The sequence below is a fragment of the Aethalodelphis obliquidens genome, unplaced genomic scaffold, assembly GCF_003676395.1.
Source record: "Aethalodelphis obliquidens isolate GAN/ISIS:26980383/991018 unplaced genomic scaffold, ASM367639v1 scaffold141, whole genome shotgun sequence".
Taxonomy (NCBI): Eukaryota; Metazoa; Chordata; class Mammalia; order Artiodactyla; family Delphinidae; genus Aethalodelphis; species Aethalodelphis obliquidens.
Window position 1 is genome coordinate 139,937 of NW_020838085.1, and position 20,391 is coordinate 160,327.

At 35.1% G+C, this 20,391-nt stretch overlaps 1 protein-coding gene across 1 annotated transcript in view; it reads left to right on the forward strand.

Moving 5' to 3' along the window:
- Window positions 1-20,391, forward strand: part of LOC113616456 (cilia- and flagella-associated protein 47-like) — a gene marked incomplete at its 5' end in the record, with an annotated part of 358,695 nt that overhangs the window by 128,761 nt on the left and 209,543 nt on the right. Inside the window, 2 exon segments of the mRNA XM_027099781.1 lie at window positions 6,159-6,247; window positions 18,123-18,209. Coding sequence (XP_026955582.1) covers window positions 6,159-6,247; window positions 18,123-18,209 — 176 coding nt within the window.

The window sequence follows — 20,391 nt, forward strand, 5'->3', positions numbered from 1 at the left end:
CCTTCCTTCCTTCCTTCCTTTCTTTCTTTCTTTTTCTTTTCTTTCTTCCTTCCTTCCTTCCTTCCTTCCTTCCTTTCTTTCTTTCTTTTTCTTTTCTTTCTTTCTTTCTTTCTTTCTTTCTTTCTTTCTCTCTTTCTTTCTCTCTTTCTTTCTTTCTTTCTTCTTTTTCTCCCTTTTATTCTGAGCCATGTGGATGAAAGGCTCTTGGTGCTGCAACCAGGACTCAGCACTCTGCCTCTGAGGTGGGAGAGCCAACTTCAGGAGACTGGTCCACAAGAGACCTACCAGTTCCACATAATATCAAATGGCGAAAATCTCACAGAGATCTCCATCTCAACACCAGCACCCAGCTTCACTCAACGACAAGCAAGCTACAGTGCTGGACACCCTATGCCAAACAACTAGCAAGACAGGAACACAACCCCACCCATTAGCAGAGAGGCTGCCTGAAATCATAGTAAGGCCACAGACACCCCAAAACACACCACCAGACATGGACCTGCCCACCAGAAAGACAAGATCCAGCCTCATCCACCAGAACACAGGCACTAGTCTCCTCCACCAGGAAGCCTACACAACCCACTGAACCAACATTAGCCACTGGGGACAGACACCAAAAACAACAGGAACTACAAACCTGCAGCCTACAAAAAGGAGACCCCAGAGTAAATTAAGCAAAATGAGAAAACAGAAAAACACACAACATATGGAGCAAGATAAAAACCCACCAGACCTAACAAATGAAGAGGAAATAGGCAGTCTACCTGAAAAAGAATTCAGAATAATGATAGTAAAGATGATCCAAAATCTTCAAAATAGAATACAGAAAATGCAAGAATCATGTAACAAGGACCTAGAAGAACTAAAGATGAAACAAGCAACGATGAACAACACAATAAATGAAATTAAAAATACTCTAGATGGGATCAATAGCAGAATAACTGAGGCAGAAGAACGGATAAGTTACCTGGAAGATAAAATGGTGAAAATAACTACTGTAGAGCAGAATAAAGAAAACAGAATGAAAAGAACTGAGGACAGTCTCAGAGACCTTTGGGACAACATTAAACACACCAACATTCAAATTATAGGGGTTCCAGAAGAAGAAGAGAAAAAGAAAGGGACTAAGAAAATATTTGAAGAGACTATAGTTGAGAACTTCCCTAATATGGGAAAGGAAATAGTTAATCAACTCCAGGAAGCAGACAGAGTCCCATACAGGATAAATCCAAGGATAAACACGCCAAGACACATGTTAATCAAACTTTCAAATATTAAATACAAAGAAAACATATTAAAAGCAGCAAGGGAAAAGCAACAAATAACACACAAGGGAATCCCCATAAGGTTAACAGCTGATCTTTCAGCAGAAAGTCTGCAAGCCAGAAGGGACTGGCAGGACATATTTAAAGTGATGAAAGAGAAAACCTACAAACAAGATTACTCTACCCAGCAAGGATCTCATTCAGATTTGATGGAGAAATTAAAACCTTTACAGACAAGCAAAAGCTGAGAGAGTTCAGCACCACCAAACCAGCTTTACAACAAATGCTAAAGGAACTTCACTAGGCAAGAAACACAACAGAAGGAAAAGACCTACAATAACGAACCCAAAACAATTAAGAAAATAAGAATAGGAACATACATATCAATAATTACCTTAAATGTAAATGGATTAAATGCTCCCACCAAAAGTCACAGATTAGCTGAATGGATACAAAAACGAGACCTATATATATGCTGTCTACCAGAGCCCCACTTCAGACCTAGAGACACACACAGACTGAAAGTAAGGGGATGGAAAAATATTCCATGCAAATGGAAACCAAAAGAAAGCTGGAGTAGCAATTCTCATATCAGACAAAATAGACTTTAAAATAAAGACTATTACAAGAGACAAAGAAGGACATTACATAACGATCAAGGGATCTATCCAAGAAGAAGATATAACAATTGTAAATATTTATGCACCCAACATAGGAGCACCTCAATACATAAGGCAAATACTAACAGCCATAAAAGTGGAAATCGACAGTAACACATTCATAGTAGGGGACTTTCACACCCCACTTACACCAATGGACAGATCATCCAAAATGAAAATAAATAAGGAAACACTTGCTTTAAGTGACACATTAAACAAGGTGGACTTAATTGATATTTATAGGACATTCCATCCAAAAACAATAGAATACACATTTTTCTCAAGTGCTCATGGAACATTCTCCAGGATAGATCATATCTTGGGTCACAAATCAAGCCTTGGTTAATTTAAGAAAATTGAAATTGTATCAAGTATCTTTTCCGAGCACAACGCTATGAGACTAGATATCAATTAGAGGAAAAGATCTGTAAAAAATACAAACACATGGAGGCTAAACAATACACTACTTAATAACGAAGTGATCACTGAAGAAATCAAAGAGGAAATCAAAAAATACCTAGAAACAAATGACAGTGGAGACACAACGACCCAAAACCTATGGGATGGAGCAAAAGCAGTTCTAAGAGGGAAGTTTATAGCAATACAAGCCCACCTTAAGAAACAGGAAACATCTTGAATAAACAACCCAACCTTGCACCTAAAGCAATTAGAGAAAGAAGAACAAAAAAACTCCAAAGTTAGCAGAAGGAAAGAAATCATAAAGATCAGATCAGAAATAAATGAAAAAGAAATGAAGCAAACAATAGTAAAGATCAATAAAACAAAGCTAGTTCTTTGAGAAGACAAAAAATATTGATAAACCATTACCCAGACTCATCAGGAGATAAAGGGAGAAGACTCAAATCAATAGAATTAGAAATGAAAAAGGAGAAGTAACAAATGACACTGCAGAAATACAGAGGATCATGAGAGATTACTACAAGCAATACTATGCCAATAAAATGGACAACCTTGAAAAAATGGACAAATTCTTAGAAATGCACAATCTGCCAAGACTGAATCAGGAAGAAATAGAAAATATGAAGAGACCAATCACAAGCACTGAAATTAAAACTGTGATAAAAAATCTTCCAACAAACCGAAGCCCAGGAACAGATGGCTTAACAGGCGAATTCTGTCAAACATTTAGAGAAGAGCTAACACCTATCTTTCTCAAACTCTTCCCAAATATAGCAGAGGGAGGAACACTCCCAAACTCATTCTGCGAGGCCACCATCACCTTGATACCAAAACCAGACAAAGAGGTCACAAAGAAAGAAAACTACAGGCCAATATCACTGATGAACCTAGATGCAAAAATCCTCAACAAAATACTAGCAAACAGAATCCAGCAGCACATTAAAAGGATCATACACCATGATCAAGTGGGGTTTATTCCAAGAATGCAAGGATTCTTCAATATACGCAAATCAATCAACATGATACACCATATTAACAAATTGAAGGAGAAAAACCATATGATCATCTCAATAGATGCAGAGAAAGCTTTTGACAAAATTCAACACCCATTTATGATAAAAACCCTGCAGAAAGTAGGCATAGAGGGAACTTTCCTCAGCATAATATAGGCCATATATGACAAACTCACAGCCAACATCGTACTCAGTGGTGAAAAACTGAAAGCATTTCCACTAAGATCAGGAACAAGACAAGGGTGCCCACTCTCACCACTCTTATTCAACATAGTTATGCAAGTTTTCGCCACAGCAATCAGAGAAGAAAAGGAAATAAAAGGAATCCAAATCGGAAAAGAAGAAGTAAAGCTGTCTCTGTTGGCACATGACATGATACTATACATAGATAATCCCAAATATGCTACCAGAAAACTACTAGAGTTAATCAATGAATTTGGTAAAGTAGCAGGATACAAAATTAATGCACAGAAATCTCTGGCATTCCTATACACTAATGTTGAAAAATCTGAAAGTGAAATCAAGAAAACACTCCCTTTTACCACTGCAACAAAAAGAATAAAATATCTAGGAATAAACCTACCCAAGGACACAAAAGACCTGTATGCAGAAAGTTATAAGACACTGATGAAAGAAATTAAATATGATACCAACAGATGTTGAGATACACCATGTGCTTGGATTGGAAGAATCAACATTGTGTAAACGATTATACTACCCAAAGCAATCTGCAGATTCAATGCAATCCCTATCAAACTACCACTGGCATTTTTCACAGAAGTAGAACAAAAAGTTTTGCAGTATGTATGGAAACACAAAAGTCCCTGAATAGCCAAAGCAATCTTGAGAACGACAAACGGAGCTGGAGGAATCAGGCTCCCTGACTTCAGACTATACTAGAAAGCTATAGTAATCAAGAAAGTATGGTACTGGTACAAAAAGAGAAAGATAGATCAATGGAACAGGGTAGAAAGCCTAGAGATAAACCCATGCACATATGGTAACCTTATCTTTGATAAAGGAGGCAAGAATGTACAGTGGAGAAAGGACAGCCTCTTCAATAAGTAGTGCTGGGAAAACTGGACAGGTACATGTAAAAGTATGAGATCAGATCACTTCCTAACACCATACACAAAAATAAGCTCAAAATGGATTAAAGACCTAAATATAAGGCCAGAAACCATCAAACTCTTAGAGGAAAACATAGGCAGAACACTCTATGACATAAATCACAGCAAGATCCTTTTTGACCCACCTCCTAGAGAAATGGAAATAAAAACAAAAATAAACAAATGGCACCTAATGAAACTTCAAGGCTTTTGCACAGCAAAGGAAACCATAAACAAGACCAAAACACAACCCTCAGAATGGGAGAAAATATTTGCAAATGAAGCAACTGACAAAGGATTAATTTCCAAAATTTACAAGTGGCTCATGCAGCTCAATAACAAAAAAAACAAACAACCCAATCCAAAAATGGGCAGAACACCTAAATAGGCATTTCTCCAAAGAAGATATACAGACTGCCAACAAACACATGAAAGAATGCTCAACATCATTAATCATTAGAGAAATGCAAATCAAAACTACAGTGAAATATCATCTCACACCAGGCAGAATGGCCATTATCAAAATATGTAGAAACTATAAATGCTGGAGAGGGTGTGGAGGAAAGGGAACACTCTTGCACTGCTGGTGGGAATGTGAATTGGTACAATCACTATGGTGAACAGTATGGAGGTTCCTTAAAAAACTACAAATAGAACTACCATACGACCCAGCAATCCCACTACTGGGCATATACCCTGAGAAAACCATAATTCAAAGAGTCATGTACCCAAATGTTCATTGCAGCTCTATTTTCAGTAGCCTGTAGATGGAAACAACCTAATTGTCTATCATTGTGTGAATGGGTAAAGAAGAGTGTCACATATATACAATGGAATATTACTCAGCCATAAAAAGAAACAAAATTGATCTATTTGTAATGAGGTGGATGGACCTAGAATCTGTGATACAGAGTGAAGTAAGTCAGGAAGAGAAAGACAAATACCGTATGCTAACACATATATATGGAATTCAAGAAAAAAAATGTCATGAAGAACCTAGGGGTAAGACAGGAATAAAGACACAGACCTACTAGAGAATGGACTTGAGGATATGGGGAGGGGGAAGTGTAAGCAGTGACAAAGCGAGAGAGTGTCATGGACATATATATACTACCAAACGTAAAATAGATAGCTAGTGGGAAGCAGCCGCATAGCACAGGGAGATTAGCTTGGTGCTTTGTGATGACCTAGAGGGGTGGGATAGGGAGGGTGGGAGGGAGGGAGCTGCAAGAGGGAACAGATATGGGAACATATGTATATGTATAACTGATTTACTTTGTTATAAAGCAGAAACTAACACACTATTGTAAAGCAATTATACTCCAATAAAGATGTAAAAAAAATTGATATCACTATGTTATTTAAATGGACAGTTTTTTAGGTACTTTAAGTTTGTTTTTTATTTTTTATTTATTTTTTTTTGTGATACGCAGGCCTCTCACTATTGTGGCCTCTCCCTTTGCGGAGCACAGGCTGCGGATGCACAGGCTCAGCAGCCATGGCTCACGGGCGTAGCCGCTCTGCGGCATGTGGGATCTTCCCGGACCAGGGTACGAACCTGTGTCCCCTGCATCGGCACGCGGACTCTCACCCACTGCGCCACCAGGGAAGCCCCAGTTTGTTTTTTATAATTGAGGTTATTATTTTTTGTTATTATCATATTGTATGTTTTATATATTTTTTTTACCTTAGGCAAGTATAAAATGCAAATCTCCGTGTTATAAATGGAAAGAAATCATTGTGAATGTTAAAAATCCCTTCCACGCTGCTGGGAACTTCAGGTATGTTATTGTTTTGACATAAATTCATTGCAATTAGCCATATTGAATCTTAAGAGAAGTATGTATTTTTCTTCAACATGAACTGTTTTGAGGAGAAATTTTATATATTTACATTGCTATAAATTTCTAAGCATCAGCAGGTAAAATAGAACAAATAATGAAGGTAAATCAGTTTTCCTTGAAATGCTATTTGATCTCTACAAAGCTAAGGCTGATCATATCAAATTTATGAATTTTGTCTCTAAGCTTTCTGTTTATTGAGATTTACAGTTCTTTCATTTTTTAAAACTTATAATTAATATACTTTTTAACTTCTAATTTTATCCTATCTGTTAATTTCCAAAAGTGAAATGTTGATTCAAGCGGAAAATTTATTTTTACCTAAAGCATCATGATTAATTCAAACTGCACATTAAACGTGCATTTGTGCATCTTGAGATTTAGCAACAACAATAACAACAGCATATATTTGAAATTAAAAGACAATAAATTGCTTAAGTATTATTTAAGGTCACAAGTAGAAAAATGTCTTTCTATAAATTTACATATAAATTTACCTTACGTATCGCTTAAATTATGAACTGTGTTTCCACCAGCTTTAAAAATCAGATCCTTACAGCAGTACTTGTGTCGAGACTAGAAGTTGTATGTATGCTTATTATTTTAGTAGTTGATAATTTCCAGTTTTTAAATCACTATATGTCTAGGCTTTTGGTAATTTCTTATTAACAATATCATTTATTTTTTACAAAACAAAAATTCTTTTTTTAAAACGGCTGGTGAATTTATGGTTCCCATGTTCAGTGAGGGAGAATTTTATTTACCCTAATTTTATTAAAGTGTTATATCAGAATGTAAGGAATAAAAAATACCAGAATATGTGGCATTAATCCAGTATTAAAATATGCCCTTAAGTAAACCAAATGACTGCAGTTCTTCAGAGGAAATCAGGATCAAACATGTTTAGACTTATTCTAGTGGTAGAACTGAAAGTAAATCTCAAAGTTCCTGGAATTGGTAGAATATTATAATTGTGTGTTTCTCAAAAAATTATAATATTTTATTGTTATTTTATGGTTTATCTCAGATTGAATTAAAATTGTTACTTCTTGTGAGGAATGCATGGTTTGGTAAAGGACAAGATTGTTAATTGGGGACTTTTGACTCCTTCCTCTCTTATTTGAATGTGGCCTTCAAACTTAGGGAATGGGAATATGAACTGAAAAATTTAAGGCCAATCATAAAATTTGTAAAATTAATATTTTACTGTAAACATATATTACTTTTAAAGGTAAAATATAATAAATGAGAATGAATAAGAAAGGAAATTTAAAGCCACATAATTCATATAGAGACTATTTTAATGTTATAAACAATATAACAATAAGTGACCTAGTTTTTCATATTACACTTACAAAAAATGATCAGGATTTGCTTATTATTAATAATCTCATATTAAATGTACTTTAAAGTAAAATTTTAAATTTCATATATTTTCCAAAAATTTATATGCAGCACAATGATCAGATTTGATTCTACTTTGTCAAAATTTAATATTCTTTTTAACAAATAAGGTGACCCAGTCTAGATTTAAAAAAAAAAAAAATTATTGAGCTGTGATTGATATACAATATTATATATTCTGGTATACAGTACAGTGATTCACAATTTTTAAAGGTAATGCTCCATTTATAGTTATTATAAAATATTGGTTCTATTCTCTTTGCTGTACAATATATCCTTGTAGCTTATTTATTTTATACATGGTAGTTTGCACTTCTTAATCTCCTATCCAGTCTAGATTTAACAGAAACAGGATTAGCTCCCACACCTCTGTGTACCAGATCAGTAGTTCTCAAATTCCTCTTTAGCAGGATGCAACTATTTCATGCTGTATAATTCTTTTTTTACGTGTTGTAAGGTTTGGTTTAGTAGTATTTTGTTGAAATTTTTGCATTTATAAAAAAAGGATTTACTAGTGTAATTTTCTTTTCTTGTGATGTCTTTATCTGCTTTTTATATCATCAATACTACCCTCAGAGAAAGATTTGGGAAATGGGCCTTTCCATTCTATTTTTGGGGAGAGTTTGTGAAGGACTGGTATTTCTTCTTCTAATGTTTGGTAGAATTGAAGCCATCTGGGTCTGAGCTTTGCTTTGTGGAAACTTTATTACTAATTTCATCTCTTGTTATGGCATACTCAGATTTTGCATTTCTTCTTGAATCAGTTTGGTAGTTTGTGCCATTGTAGGAATTTATACATTTCCTCTAAATTATCTAAGTTGTTGGCATGGAAGTTTTCACAGTATTCCCTTATAATCCTTTTTTCCCCCCTGCAAAGGCAGTAGTGATGGCCCTTCTTCCATCCCTTACTTTGATTTTTCTCTCCTTTATTCTTGGTCAATCTAGGTAAAGATTTGTTAATTTTATTGATCTTTTGAAAGACCCTTCTTCTAGTTTCCTTGATATTTTCTATTGTTTATCTTTTTTTAAAAAACATCTTATTTTGAGGTATATTTGGTATGCAAAAAAACCCTATACATTTAAAGTATACAATTTGATGAGCTTGGACATATGCATGTACCATGATACTATCACGACAATGAAGGCAATAAACATATCCATCACTTCCAAAAGTTTCCTTGTGTTCCTTTTCTCTTTTTTTTTTTCCTTTTTTGTGGTGAGAATTCTTAACATGAGAATTGCCCTCTTAACAAATGTTTTAGTGCACAATACCATATTGTTATTTATAGGCACTATGTTGCATAGAACATCTATAGTACTTATCCATCTTGCATAACTGAAACTTTATACAACAACTCCCATTTCATCCTCTTCCCAGCCTCCAGCAACCACCAGTCTACTCTCTGCTTTATGAGTTTGACTATTTTAGATACCTCATGTAAATAGTAACTTAATTCCACTGAGATTCACAAAGTGTTACTCTTATATAGCTCTATTCCCTTCCCCCTATTTTGTGTTTCTTTTGGTCATATGTATTATATCAATAATGTTACAATAATCAGTAATATTATATAATATTTATGAATATTTCTTTTTATTTATTTTGTATATTTTTTATGATTTTAAGAAAACTGAGAGAAAAAAGGACAGTATATCAATTTACTAGGGCTGCCAGCACAAAATACCGTAAGACTGGGTGGCTTAAACAACAGAAATTTATTTCTCACAGTTCTTGAGGCTAGAAGTCCAAGATCAAGGTGCTGGCAGATTAGGTTTCTTCTGAGGCCTCTCTCTTTGGCTCACAGATGGCCCCCTTCTTTCTGTGTCTTCACATGGTCTTTTCTCTCTGTGTGTGCATGCCTCATGTCTCTTTGTATGTCCATGTTTCCTCTTACAAGAACACCAATCAGGATGAATTAGGGCCCACCCTAATGGCCTCATTTTAACTTAATCACCTTTAAAGGCCCTGTGTCCAACTATAGTCACATTGTGAGGTACTAGGGGTTAAGGCTTCAACATACGAAGTTTGCGGGGGGTGCACAGTTCAGTTCATAACAGAAAGTACATATTTATAACCTTCATTATATTAGCCTTCTTATTTATCATTTTTGTTTTCTTTAATTGTTCTTATAGATTCATGCTACCTTCTGGAATGATTTCCATAGCCCAGTCCAAGTTTGCTCTCACCTACCTCACTCCTTCCTTCCTTCCCTCCTTTCCTCCCTCCTTTCTTTCCTTCCTCTCTTTCACAGAAAAACAAATGTATTATTTAATAAACTATTATAAGGTAAACACTCTTGTATTTGAGTCAGGAAATAGGACTTTGTCAACCGTCCCCAAATCTCTTCTTTGTTTCTTGAATAAACTGCTATCTTGACTTTCATGGTAATCAAGGAAGTGACACACACAAGTGTGAATTTCTGGGCACTGGAGTTTACTCTTGCTGATTAAAAAAAAATCATGTGCCTTTTAAATGATTTACAAGTTCCTCCTGCATTTCTTTCTTTTCCTTACAATCATCAGTTGAAGAACATGAGCTGATTGAGCTGCGGTTTCCCATGTCTGGATTTTGCTGATTTCATGTTTATGGTATAGGTTCACATGTTCTTTTCTCAGTTGTATATTTTTTAAATTCACAGCTGGATACAGAGGAGTGGATACAGAGGAACTCAGGTTCAGTTGCTTTGGCAAGATTAAAGGAAATGACATATTCTTTCTTTAGGAAGCATATAATATCTTGTCTCTTTTTGGAATGTTAGTAGCCATTGATACTCAGTGGGTACCTCCATTATTCGTGGGTGGTTATAAAATGGTGATATTCCATTTCTATCATTTATGAAATGTATTAGTTGGAATATTTTTACAAAGAGAACATCTTGTCATCTCTTTGGTTATCCAGTGGTACAGTTCATATAAGAAAAGTAAAATAAATGTTTAATTGTTTCCCTTTATTTTTCTTCTTTTTAACCTTTTGACCCCCTTCACCCATTTATCCCACGCACCCCATCCCCCAAGTCTGGCATCCACCAGTCTGTTCTCCATATCTATGAGCCCGTTTATTTCAAGATTCTACATATGAGAGAGATTATATTGTATTGTCATCTTCTGTCTGACTTATTTTATTTAATGACCTTGAGATCCATCATGGTTTTGCAAATGGCAATATTTCATTGTTTGTTATGGCTGAGTAATATTTCATTGTATATATACACCACAATTTCTTTATCCATTCATCTGTGAATGGACACTTAGGTTGTTTCCGTATCTTAACAACTGTAAATAATGCTGCAGTGAACATGGAGGTGCATGTATCTTTTAGAGTTAGTGTTTTTGTTTTCTTTAGATAAATACCTAGAAGTGGAATTGCTGGATCATATGCTAGTTCTGTTTTTAATTGTTTGAGGACCCTCCAAACTATTTTCCATAGTGGCTGCACCCATTTACATTCCCACCAACAGTGCAGAAAGGTTCCTTTTTCTCCACAACCTCACCAACACTTATTACTTCTTGTCTTTTTGATAATAGCCATTTTAACAGGTATAAGATATATCTCATTGTGGTTTTGGTTTGCATTTCCCTCATGATTAATGATGTTAAGGATTTTTTCATGTGCCAGTTGGCCATCTGTATGCCTTCTTTAGAAAAATGTGTATTCAGATCTTCTGCCCATTTTTTAATCAGATTGTTTGGATTTTTGTGATTTAGATATTGGGTTTTTTATATTTTGGATATTAGCCCCTTATCAGATATTTGATTTGCAAATATTTTCTCCAATTCATTAGGTTGCCTTTATATTTTGTTGATGATTTCCTTTACTGTGCAGAAGCTTTATTTCAGTTTGATGTAGTCTCATTTGTTTATTTTTGCTTTTGTTGCTTTTCCTTTTGGTGTCAGATTCAAAATATCACTAAGACCTATATCAAGGAGTTTACATAAGCCTGTGTTTTCTTCTAGGAGTTTTATGCTTTTAAGTCTTATGTTCAAGTCTGTAATCTATTTTGAGTTAATTTTTGTGTATGATGTAAAATAGTGATCTAGTTTCATTCTTTTGCATGTGGCTGACCAGTTTTCCCAGAACCACTTACTGAAGAGACTGTCAGTACCACATTGTATATTCTTGGCTCCTTTGTTGTAAATAATTGACCGTATAAGTGTGAATTTATTTCTGGGCTCTCCATTCTTTTCCATTGATCTATGTATCTGTCTTTATGCAAATACCATACTGTTTTAATTACTCTACCTTTGTATTGTTTGAAATTGGGGAGTGTGACACAGCTATGTTCACCCATCTCATTTTTCAAATGGTTTTTATTTTCCTTTCTCTTTCTCCTCTCTTTCTGTTAATTTCATTAAACATGTGTTGGTCCATTTAAGTGTATACCATATATATGTGACTGTTTATTTTTCTTTTTCTCTCTGTTTTCAGACTGCATAATCTCTATCAATCTTGAAGTTTGTTAATTCTTTTTTTCCTGCCAATTGAAATCTCTTGAGCCCCTCTAGTGATTTTTTTATATCTGTTTTTGTTGTTTCCAAATCCACAATTTCCATTTGGTTCTTTATTAATTTCATTCTGTTTTGATATTCTCTATTTGATGTTACGTTGTCATCATGCCTTCCTTTACTTCTGTAGTCATAGTTTCCTTCGTTTTTGAAGACATTTACAATGGCTATTTTGAATTAGTGTTCTGTTAAATATGGTAGTTGATCACTCCAACAGGCAGTTTTTCTTGCATGCCTCCTTTATTGTTTCTTTGCTTGTTTCATAATTGTTATGTTGGAAACTGGACGTTTTTGAAAATATATTGAGTTCTGGTCCCACTTCCCACAGGATTGTTAATGTTGTTTGGTTGTTTGTTTACTGAGTAGCTGGCTTATTTTAGTGATGTCTACTCCCCATTCTCCCGTCCCCCCCCCCCAAAAAAAAACACCACATACATAGTGTGAACCTTCTAATGTTGCTTCTAGGGGATACAGCCTTGGGTATGCTCACAGTCACTCTGAGTTAACAGTGGTTTTGGCAGGGCTTTCTTTGACTCTCTGTGTCTCTGTCCACACCTAGCTATTAAATTTCCCTAATTCCAATTCTATGGAAGGCATAAATTGCTCTTCAGGCCAATTCAATCAAATCCAGGTCCTTTGAAATAATAATTCGTTAGGTCAGTGTTTGAGATTTATTCTGTCCCCAGGAGCGCTCCTCCCAGTGGTCTCTTGCCTCAGGTTTCTCCAACAAACTAGCAGGGATCCTCCCAATTGCCTTTCACTACAACTGCACTATTTTTTATTTTTTATTTTTTTGGCTGTGTTGTGTCTTCATTGCTGTACGCAGGCTTTCTCTAGTTGCAACGAGCAGGGGCTACTCTTCGTTGTGGTGCGTGGGCTTCTCATTGCAGTGTCTTCTCTTGTTGTGGAGCATGGGTTCTAGAGTGCAGGCTCAGTAGTTGTGGCGCATGGGCTTAGTTGCTCCGCAGCATGTGGGATCTTCCTGGACCAGGGCTCGAACCCGTGTCGCCTGTATTGGCAGGTGGATTCTTAAACACTGCGCCACCAGGGAAGCTCCACCTGCACTATTTTTAAGGGCACCCTTGATCTTCACGTTTTTGAAAATGGAATCAGTTCCTTTGTGAAGAGATTAAGAACTATATGCGTTAAGGTCAGCTTCTCCCTCTAGGCAAAATCTCTGAGCCACAGCTCTCTTGGTGGAACTGGGGACACTGGTACACTTTTCTTGGAGAATCAGTCCCACATTAGGAGCTGAGTGCTAGGTGGGATGGGGGACAGTAGCTTCAGGTCTTCCTGGCTTGCTTCTTCCAGCATAGATCCACCACTTTATAAGGTAGGGCAATGGCAATTTCACATCCATGTAGAGCCTGTGGTCCATGATTTGGTGCTGGGCAGAAGAAGGGAGCCCCTTGGCTCCTCTCAGCTGCATTTGCCCGGAACTTAGCCTTAGCAACGTGTACTTGGGGCAGGATGAGAAATGTTGATGTCACACATCTCTCAGAAGTATAGTTCTTTATCTGGGAGCTAGGGGAGGAATGAGCCCTACATTCTTAGCTGTACTTGTCTGGAGTAGAGTTTATGTCTTAATTGGGTGAGGAAGGAGGAGGAAGGGAGTGGTCTTGGTTCAAGTGCCACAGACTGCATCTTTTCTTACTGAATTTAGTAAATATTACTGAAGAGGTGTGTGTTTTTTGGGTTTTTTTTTTTTTTTTTTTTGGCTATATGCCCTCAAGATCATTTCCAGAGAGTTTATATAGTTGATTTTTATATTTTAACTCATTTCCCTGGTAAGTAGTCCATGGAGCTCTCATGCTGTCATGCTGGAACATTGTTTGCTTTAAGTTCTATTTTGTCTGTTATTAGTATAGTCACTCCAGTTCTCTTTTTTTTTTTTTTACTGTTTGCATGGTATTTTTTGTTTGTTTGTTTGTTTAATTCTTTTGTTCCCAGTCTGTTTGTGTCTTTGAACCAATGTTTGTCTTTTTTCTAAGCTATTTTTTCCATTTTGTCAATCTCTGCCTTTTGATTAGAGTGTTAATCCCTTTACAATTAATGTAATCTCTGATACAGTAGGGTTTTTGTCTGCCATTTTGATACTTGTTTCCTATAAGTCCTGTGTCTTTGTTCATCTCTTTCTTTATTACTGCTTGATTTTGTTTTAAATATTTACTTTTAGTGTGCCTTTTAAAATTTTTGTTTCTTTTACTGTATGTTTTCTTAGTTTTTTTCTCAGTAGTTATCCTGAATATTATAATTAGCACCCTAATTTAAAATAATCTAGCTCAGATTGATACCAATTTAATTTCAGTGTAATTGAGAAACTTTGCTTCAGTGTATCTCCTTTTCCTAGCCTCTTGTTAGTGCTATTATTGTTATACCCATTACATCTTTATAAGTTATAAGCCCTTAAAACAGTTTTACATTTATTGTCTCACACTATTTTATTTTAAATCAGAAAGGAGAACAAAAAGGATTGCAAATAAAGTACATTTATAGCCTATTTGTTTTATGTATTTACCTATGTAGTTACCTTTACCTATGCTTTTTATTTCATCATGTGGTTTAGAATTAACTTCTAGTGTTCTTTTCCTTTAGCCTGAGGAAATTCTGCTAGTATTTCTTGTAGGGTAGGTCTGTTAGCAATGAATTCTTTCATTTTTTTGTTTGTTAATTTCTTAATTTTTCCCTAATTTTTGAAGGATAGTTTTGCTGTATATAGTATTCCTTATTGATAGTCTTCTTTCAGCATACTGTATATACATCATCCAATTGCATTGCATTCTGTTCTTTAGGGTTTAAATGGGAATTCTATTGTTAATCTTACTGAGGAGCAACATAGGTATTGAGTCAATTTTGTTCTGCTTCTTACTGTGTCTGGGCCTTTCAATGACTTGACTCTTATTGTCTAGCTATGGATCACCTTGGGTTTATCTTGCATAGAATTTTTTGTACTTCTTAGATGTGTAAATTAATATTTTTCATCAAATTTGGGAAGTTTTCATCATTTATTTCTTCACATTTTCTGTCTGCCTGTTTTTCTCTTTTCAGGATTCTGATTAGGCTTATGTTTGTCTGTTTGAAGGTTTCCCACAGTTCTCTGAGGCTCTGTTAATTTTTTTTCATTCTTTTCTCTTTCCATTCTTTAGAATTAATCATTTTACTTGACCTATCTTCAAGTGTACTGGTCCTTTTGCCACCTCAAACCTGCAGCTGAGTCCTTCTAGTGCTTTTTTATTTCAGGTATTGTACTTTCTAAGTCCAGAATTTATAATTAGTTCTTTTGTATAATATCTCTTTATTGATATTCTTTATTACTTGTCTCCATAAGTGGAGTTGAAGGTCTTTGACATATTTTGGGTCTCTACTAAGCTATGGCGACTCTGCCTATGGGCATCTTGTCCCCAGATCTTCCTTTTATGCTTTGTCAGGCTCTTATTTGATCCAGTTGCTGTTGCAGCCTCAGGCATAATTGCTACTGATTGTTTTCAACTAACATCTTGGGGATAGGTGTTTTTCTTTGAGTCAGTTTGATTAAAGACAACACCTTGAATATTGAGCTCTTCGGAGGGTACTGTGAGATGGGTTACACAGGAACAATGATCAGGGATGGATGGGACTTTTTTGAAGAGCTCCAGTCTCAGTCTGTTCCCTCCTGTGGCTGCAAGCCTGAGCATTTTTTACAACTACCTTGGTTGCAAGGCTGTTGGTTTTCAAGGCTACTATAGAGCTATGGAAAGGTGGAGGGAGAGTTACAACATAAAAGTTACAAGGCCACAAACTACTGTTCTTGCCAAGGTTTGGCAGCTTTTCTTGAATAAACACTACTTAGATTGCTGCAAGCCTTTCTTTAGTGAACTAGAATTCTGAAAAAGTTAATTTGGACAAATTTTTCCAGTGTTTTTGTTGCTTTTATACGGTAGTGAATATATAGTCGTTCTAAACCATTCCCTGCTTTTCTTTTTCTGGTGGCCTGGTTTTATTATTTAAAATATTGGAGTGGTTTTTGTTTTAGATTATACTCATGCTTCTCAAAATGTCATCCTTGAGTCAGTAAAATCAACATCACCTGGGGGCTTATTAGAAAAACAGACTCTCAGGCCCACTCCAATCCAATTGAGTTAGAATCTGCGTTTAACAACATCTCCAGAGTATTTGTTTGTACATTAATGTTGGAGCAGTGCTGGTCTAAGTCAAGATTACTCAGAGTTTAATCCATAGACAGGCTATTTTAAAAACACCTGGAGATCTTGTTTTAAATGGAACCCATGCCAGACTAAGTCAGAATTCATGCAAATAGAAGCTTGGGAATCTGCATTTTGAACAAGCACTCCGGATAATAATAATGCACATTGAAGTATGAGAACCACTGATTTAGAAACTGCAGTAATGAAACAGGATCTTTTTCCATTTTAATGACAGTTTATATTTCATTTTACAATTAATATGTCTATTTTGAGGAAAGCATGTTCATTGTAATTAAGCAGGAACTTTTCAAGCAAGCATACAGAATGCTATTTTATCTCAAAATGGTACATGTATAGTATATGAAAAATCTAATATTATAGTGGTTTAGTTTTTTATTTGTGTGTCAAGTAATATTATCCGTGTGATTGTTTTTTAGCCAGAACAAATTATTACCAAAATAAATTGCCCAGTGATTCACCATGGATTTATAGAAATAAAAGGAAACATTATGTTTTGTGCCTCATAATTTTATGATATTTAAATGAGAATTTAGTGTATGACTTTATGTTTAAATTGCTCTGTGGAGAGGAATTATTCCTACATTTGCGTAACTGTAACTTTACAGTGATATAAGCAAATCTGCTAGTTTGATACATAGCTTGCATTGTTCATAGTTTACATTTTACTACAGTTAATTTTGTCTGTTTAAAACTTTTTATTATTTAATATTTATAAAATTCCTTACAACCCTTATATGAAGGCACCAGAAATATCAAGTTAAAACAAAAGGACAAAAACTGATGTCAACATTCAAATGTTAGGATATATAAATGTGTTGCAGCTTAGTTTGTATATGTGTGTTTGTGAATGTGTGTGTGTTTTAAGACTAAAATATTTGATTAATTTTATTACTGATGTGTTTTTCATTGTAAAGCTAGTATTGTAAGATATTAATAACTGTTATATAAGAAAAAAGGTTTCCTTTAACAAATCAAGTTTGGATAAATCTGTTCTTAACAATATTATACAGATTCTGTTCAACTCTGCAGGAGGGATTAGGCATTCCTGACATGACTCTTCATGATATCTTTCACCTGTCGTTAGAGTATCATTTCTCTACATTGTGGGGGGCTGAGAGGATAATATATTCATGTTTGTACTTTCCAGTACCTAGTCCCACACCTAACACACAATGGAGTCTCCAAAACTGTTTCTTGAAGGAATGAGCATTATTATATAGGAAGGACGGAATTTCTGTGTGATTCCAGATGATGGCATGGTTATTAATGCACTGATTTAACTAGGTACCCAAATCTCATGTCCACTCCTGAAAGAAACGTTTCTCTTTTCTGGAAATAGGATTAGAAATTATTAAATGTGTATAACTCTGACAGTGTATTAAGACCAGTGTGTAATTTCCTCTTTCTTTCTGGAATATAATTTGGGTGGTCATTTTTGCTCTAAATTTCCTTGTTATGAGAATTCAGTGTTGACTTTCCGTATAAAAATAGCATTTTTCACCTATTTCCATTCCAGATCTTTTCTTTCTAGCATACGTTTTGAGTTGCAGAATGAGAGCACATGGACTTTTTGAATTGTAATTTATTCTGATTCTAATTATAGTTTATGAATGATGGAAAATAATTTAAAAGAAGAATGTTTTGTGGTCATCTGAAATTTGTTACAGTAGAATTCAAAATAATCCTTTTTTCATTTATTTTAGTGTCATTTTTGTGGAATCCTCAACATTTATCTCTTTGCCATCCCAATTAACTGAAGTTGGAGAATTTGTTGACCACATGAATGATGGGTAAATGTCTATATATTTTATGCTCATAATTATCTGAGGCAAATTTCTGAGAAATTAGCATTCAAGTAAACTTGTTATATAATTACATAGTAGTTTTCATTTATTTGAAATATTTAATTTATATTATATTATATATATAATTTATATTATTCACACTTATTCTCTTTATATATTTCTAGGTTTATGTGCATGAAAATTGAATACATATGCACTTTATTAAATGCAGTGGATTCTCATTATTCATGGTAGTTATTTTCTATAAAGTTGCCATAAACACTCAGTTAGTGAATATTGCACCATTACTCCAAGGAGAAGTATATTTAACCACATAGATTATAATTGTAAATCCTAAAAACAACCTATCCTGGTAGATTCCACTTTTTTTACTTTACACAGAGAAAATGAAGTTCAGAAGTGTTAAATGACTTGCCTGAGGCAGTCCCACTAACAGGTATAAGAGAAAGGTTTTAAAGCCTGACCTCAGAGCTAGAGCGGCTTTGTGCTTCTTTTTTTTTTTTTTAATTTATTTATTATTTATTTGTTTTATTTTTGGCTGCGTTGGGTCTTCATTGCTGCGCGCGGGCTTTTTCTTTATTTGCGGTGAGCGGGGGCTACTCTTCGTTGTGGTGCGCGGGCTTTCTTATTTCAGTGGCTTCTCTTGCTGCAGAGCACAGGCTCTAGCGCATGGGCTTCAGTAGTCATGGCTCTCAGGCTCTAGAGTGCAGTCTCAGTAGTTGTAGCGCACGGGCTTAATTGCTCTGCGGCATGTGGGATCTTCCTGGACCAGGGATTGAACCCGTGTCCCCTGCATTGTCACGTGGATTCTTAACCACTGAGCTGCCAGGGAAGTCCCTCGGCTTGCACTTCTGTACTTGTGTACTACCCCCTACTGTCTCCATCCTCTGCTTATCTATGCTGGAAAACTGAAATAGAAAAGCCCAGTGTCACCTTATTTGACCTCAGCTGGGAACTTGTGTGACCAGCTACTGGAACTTTCCACCGTTCTGCACATGCCTGCGAACAATTCTGAAAGTGCCATGAGTATTGATTTGTGGGTTACAAATCAATTTTAGTGAGGAGGTGAATTTGCAAAAATGGAATTGGTGGATAATGAGGATTGACTGTATTTAAGCTTATTTGACCCATGTTATGAAGTCTGTATTTAGTTTAGAAAGGAACTTTGACTTCTCAATAGAAAAGTAGAATTTTTTAAAGTTAGATTGCCTCATATGTCTCATCTGTTTTAAACTACAAAATAGCTATTTAAAGTGAAGTAGAAAAAAACAATGTTATAAAGGTTGAAGAAAGTCAGGCAGAAACAAAATAATGCAGGTTTCTATTATAGAAGTACATTTGACCGTTACTACTGTGTTGTTAGTTTATTTTATACCATTGTCTCTGTGTAATGCTTGACAGCATCAGTGTCATCCTTTTAGCTGCAAAAATATTGCAAGAGGCAAGGATTTGGCAGTGTTGATACATTGAGCTATAAAGCAACATTATAGATATCATAGGAATGCAGTATTGTAGGCATTTATGTTAATTTCTTTGTAGTGTGAAATGCTAGTATTGGCAAAAAAACTTCGGTAAACAGTTCTCCTGGATTTTTTTTTCAGTCCCTTGCTTCTTGATCAAGAAGTTGCTTTGTGGTCACAGATTTTGCCTGAATGGCTTTGAAACAATTTCTTCACATTAATTGCAAATAATTTATAGTATCACGTAATTAAACTAGAGTCAAATCTCAAAGAAATGCTGTAGGTATCTGTGAGCAGAAGTAACTCAAAGTGGATCTGTTTAATGAAGAGCAAGAATAATGAGTCTACCTTCATAATTTGGAACACAATATGGAAATTCTGTATCCAGATTTTAATATGATTTTTCTTCATGCAATGTTCTGAAATGGTTTTAGTTAGACCCAAAGTTCCAGAATTATTGAAGCCATAGAATCTCAAACTACAGGTAAACATATCTTTTTAAGTTATGCCTTTCAAATCAAAAACAAAATAGAGTCAACAAGTATGAAAGCATTTGTAACTTAATTTAGGAAAGGAAGGAAACTTTGGAAATACTCATGCAAAATAATTCCCAATTCAGCGTGAAGTATCACTTAAGAAGTGTGTCTATCACAGTCTCAAACTTTATTGATCATTATTTCTCATATAGTCTCTTCCATATGTATTTA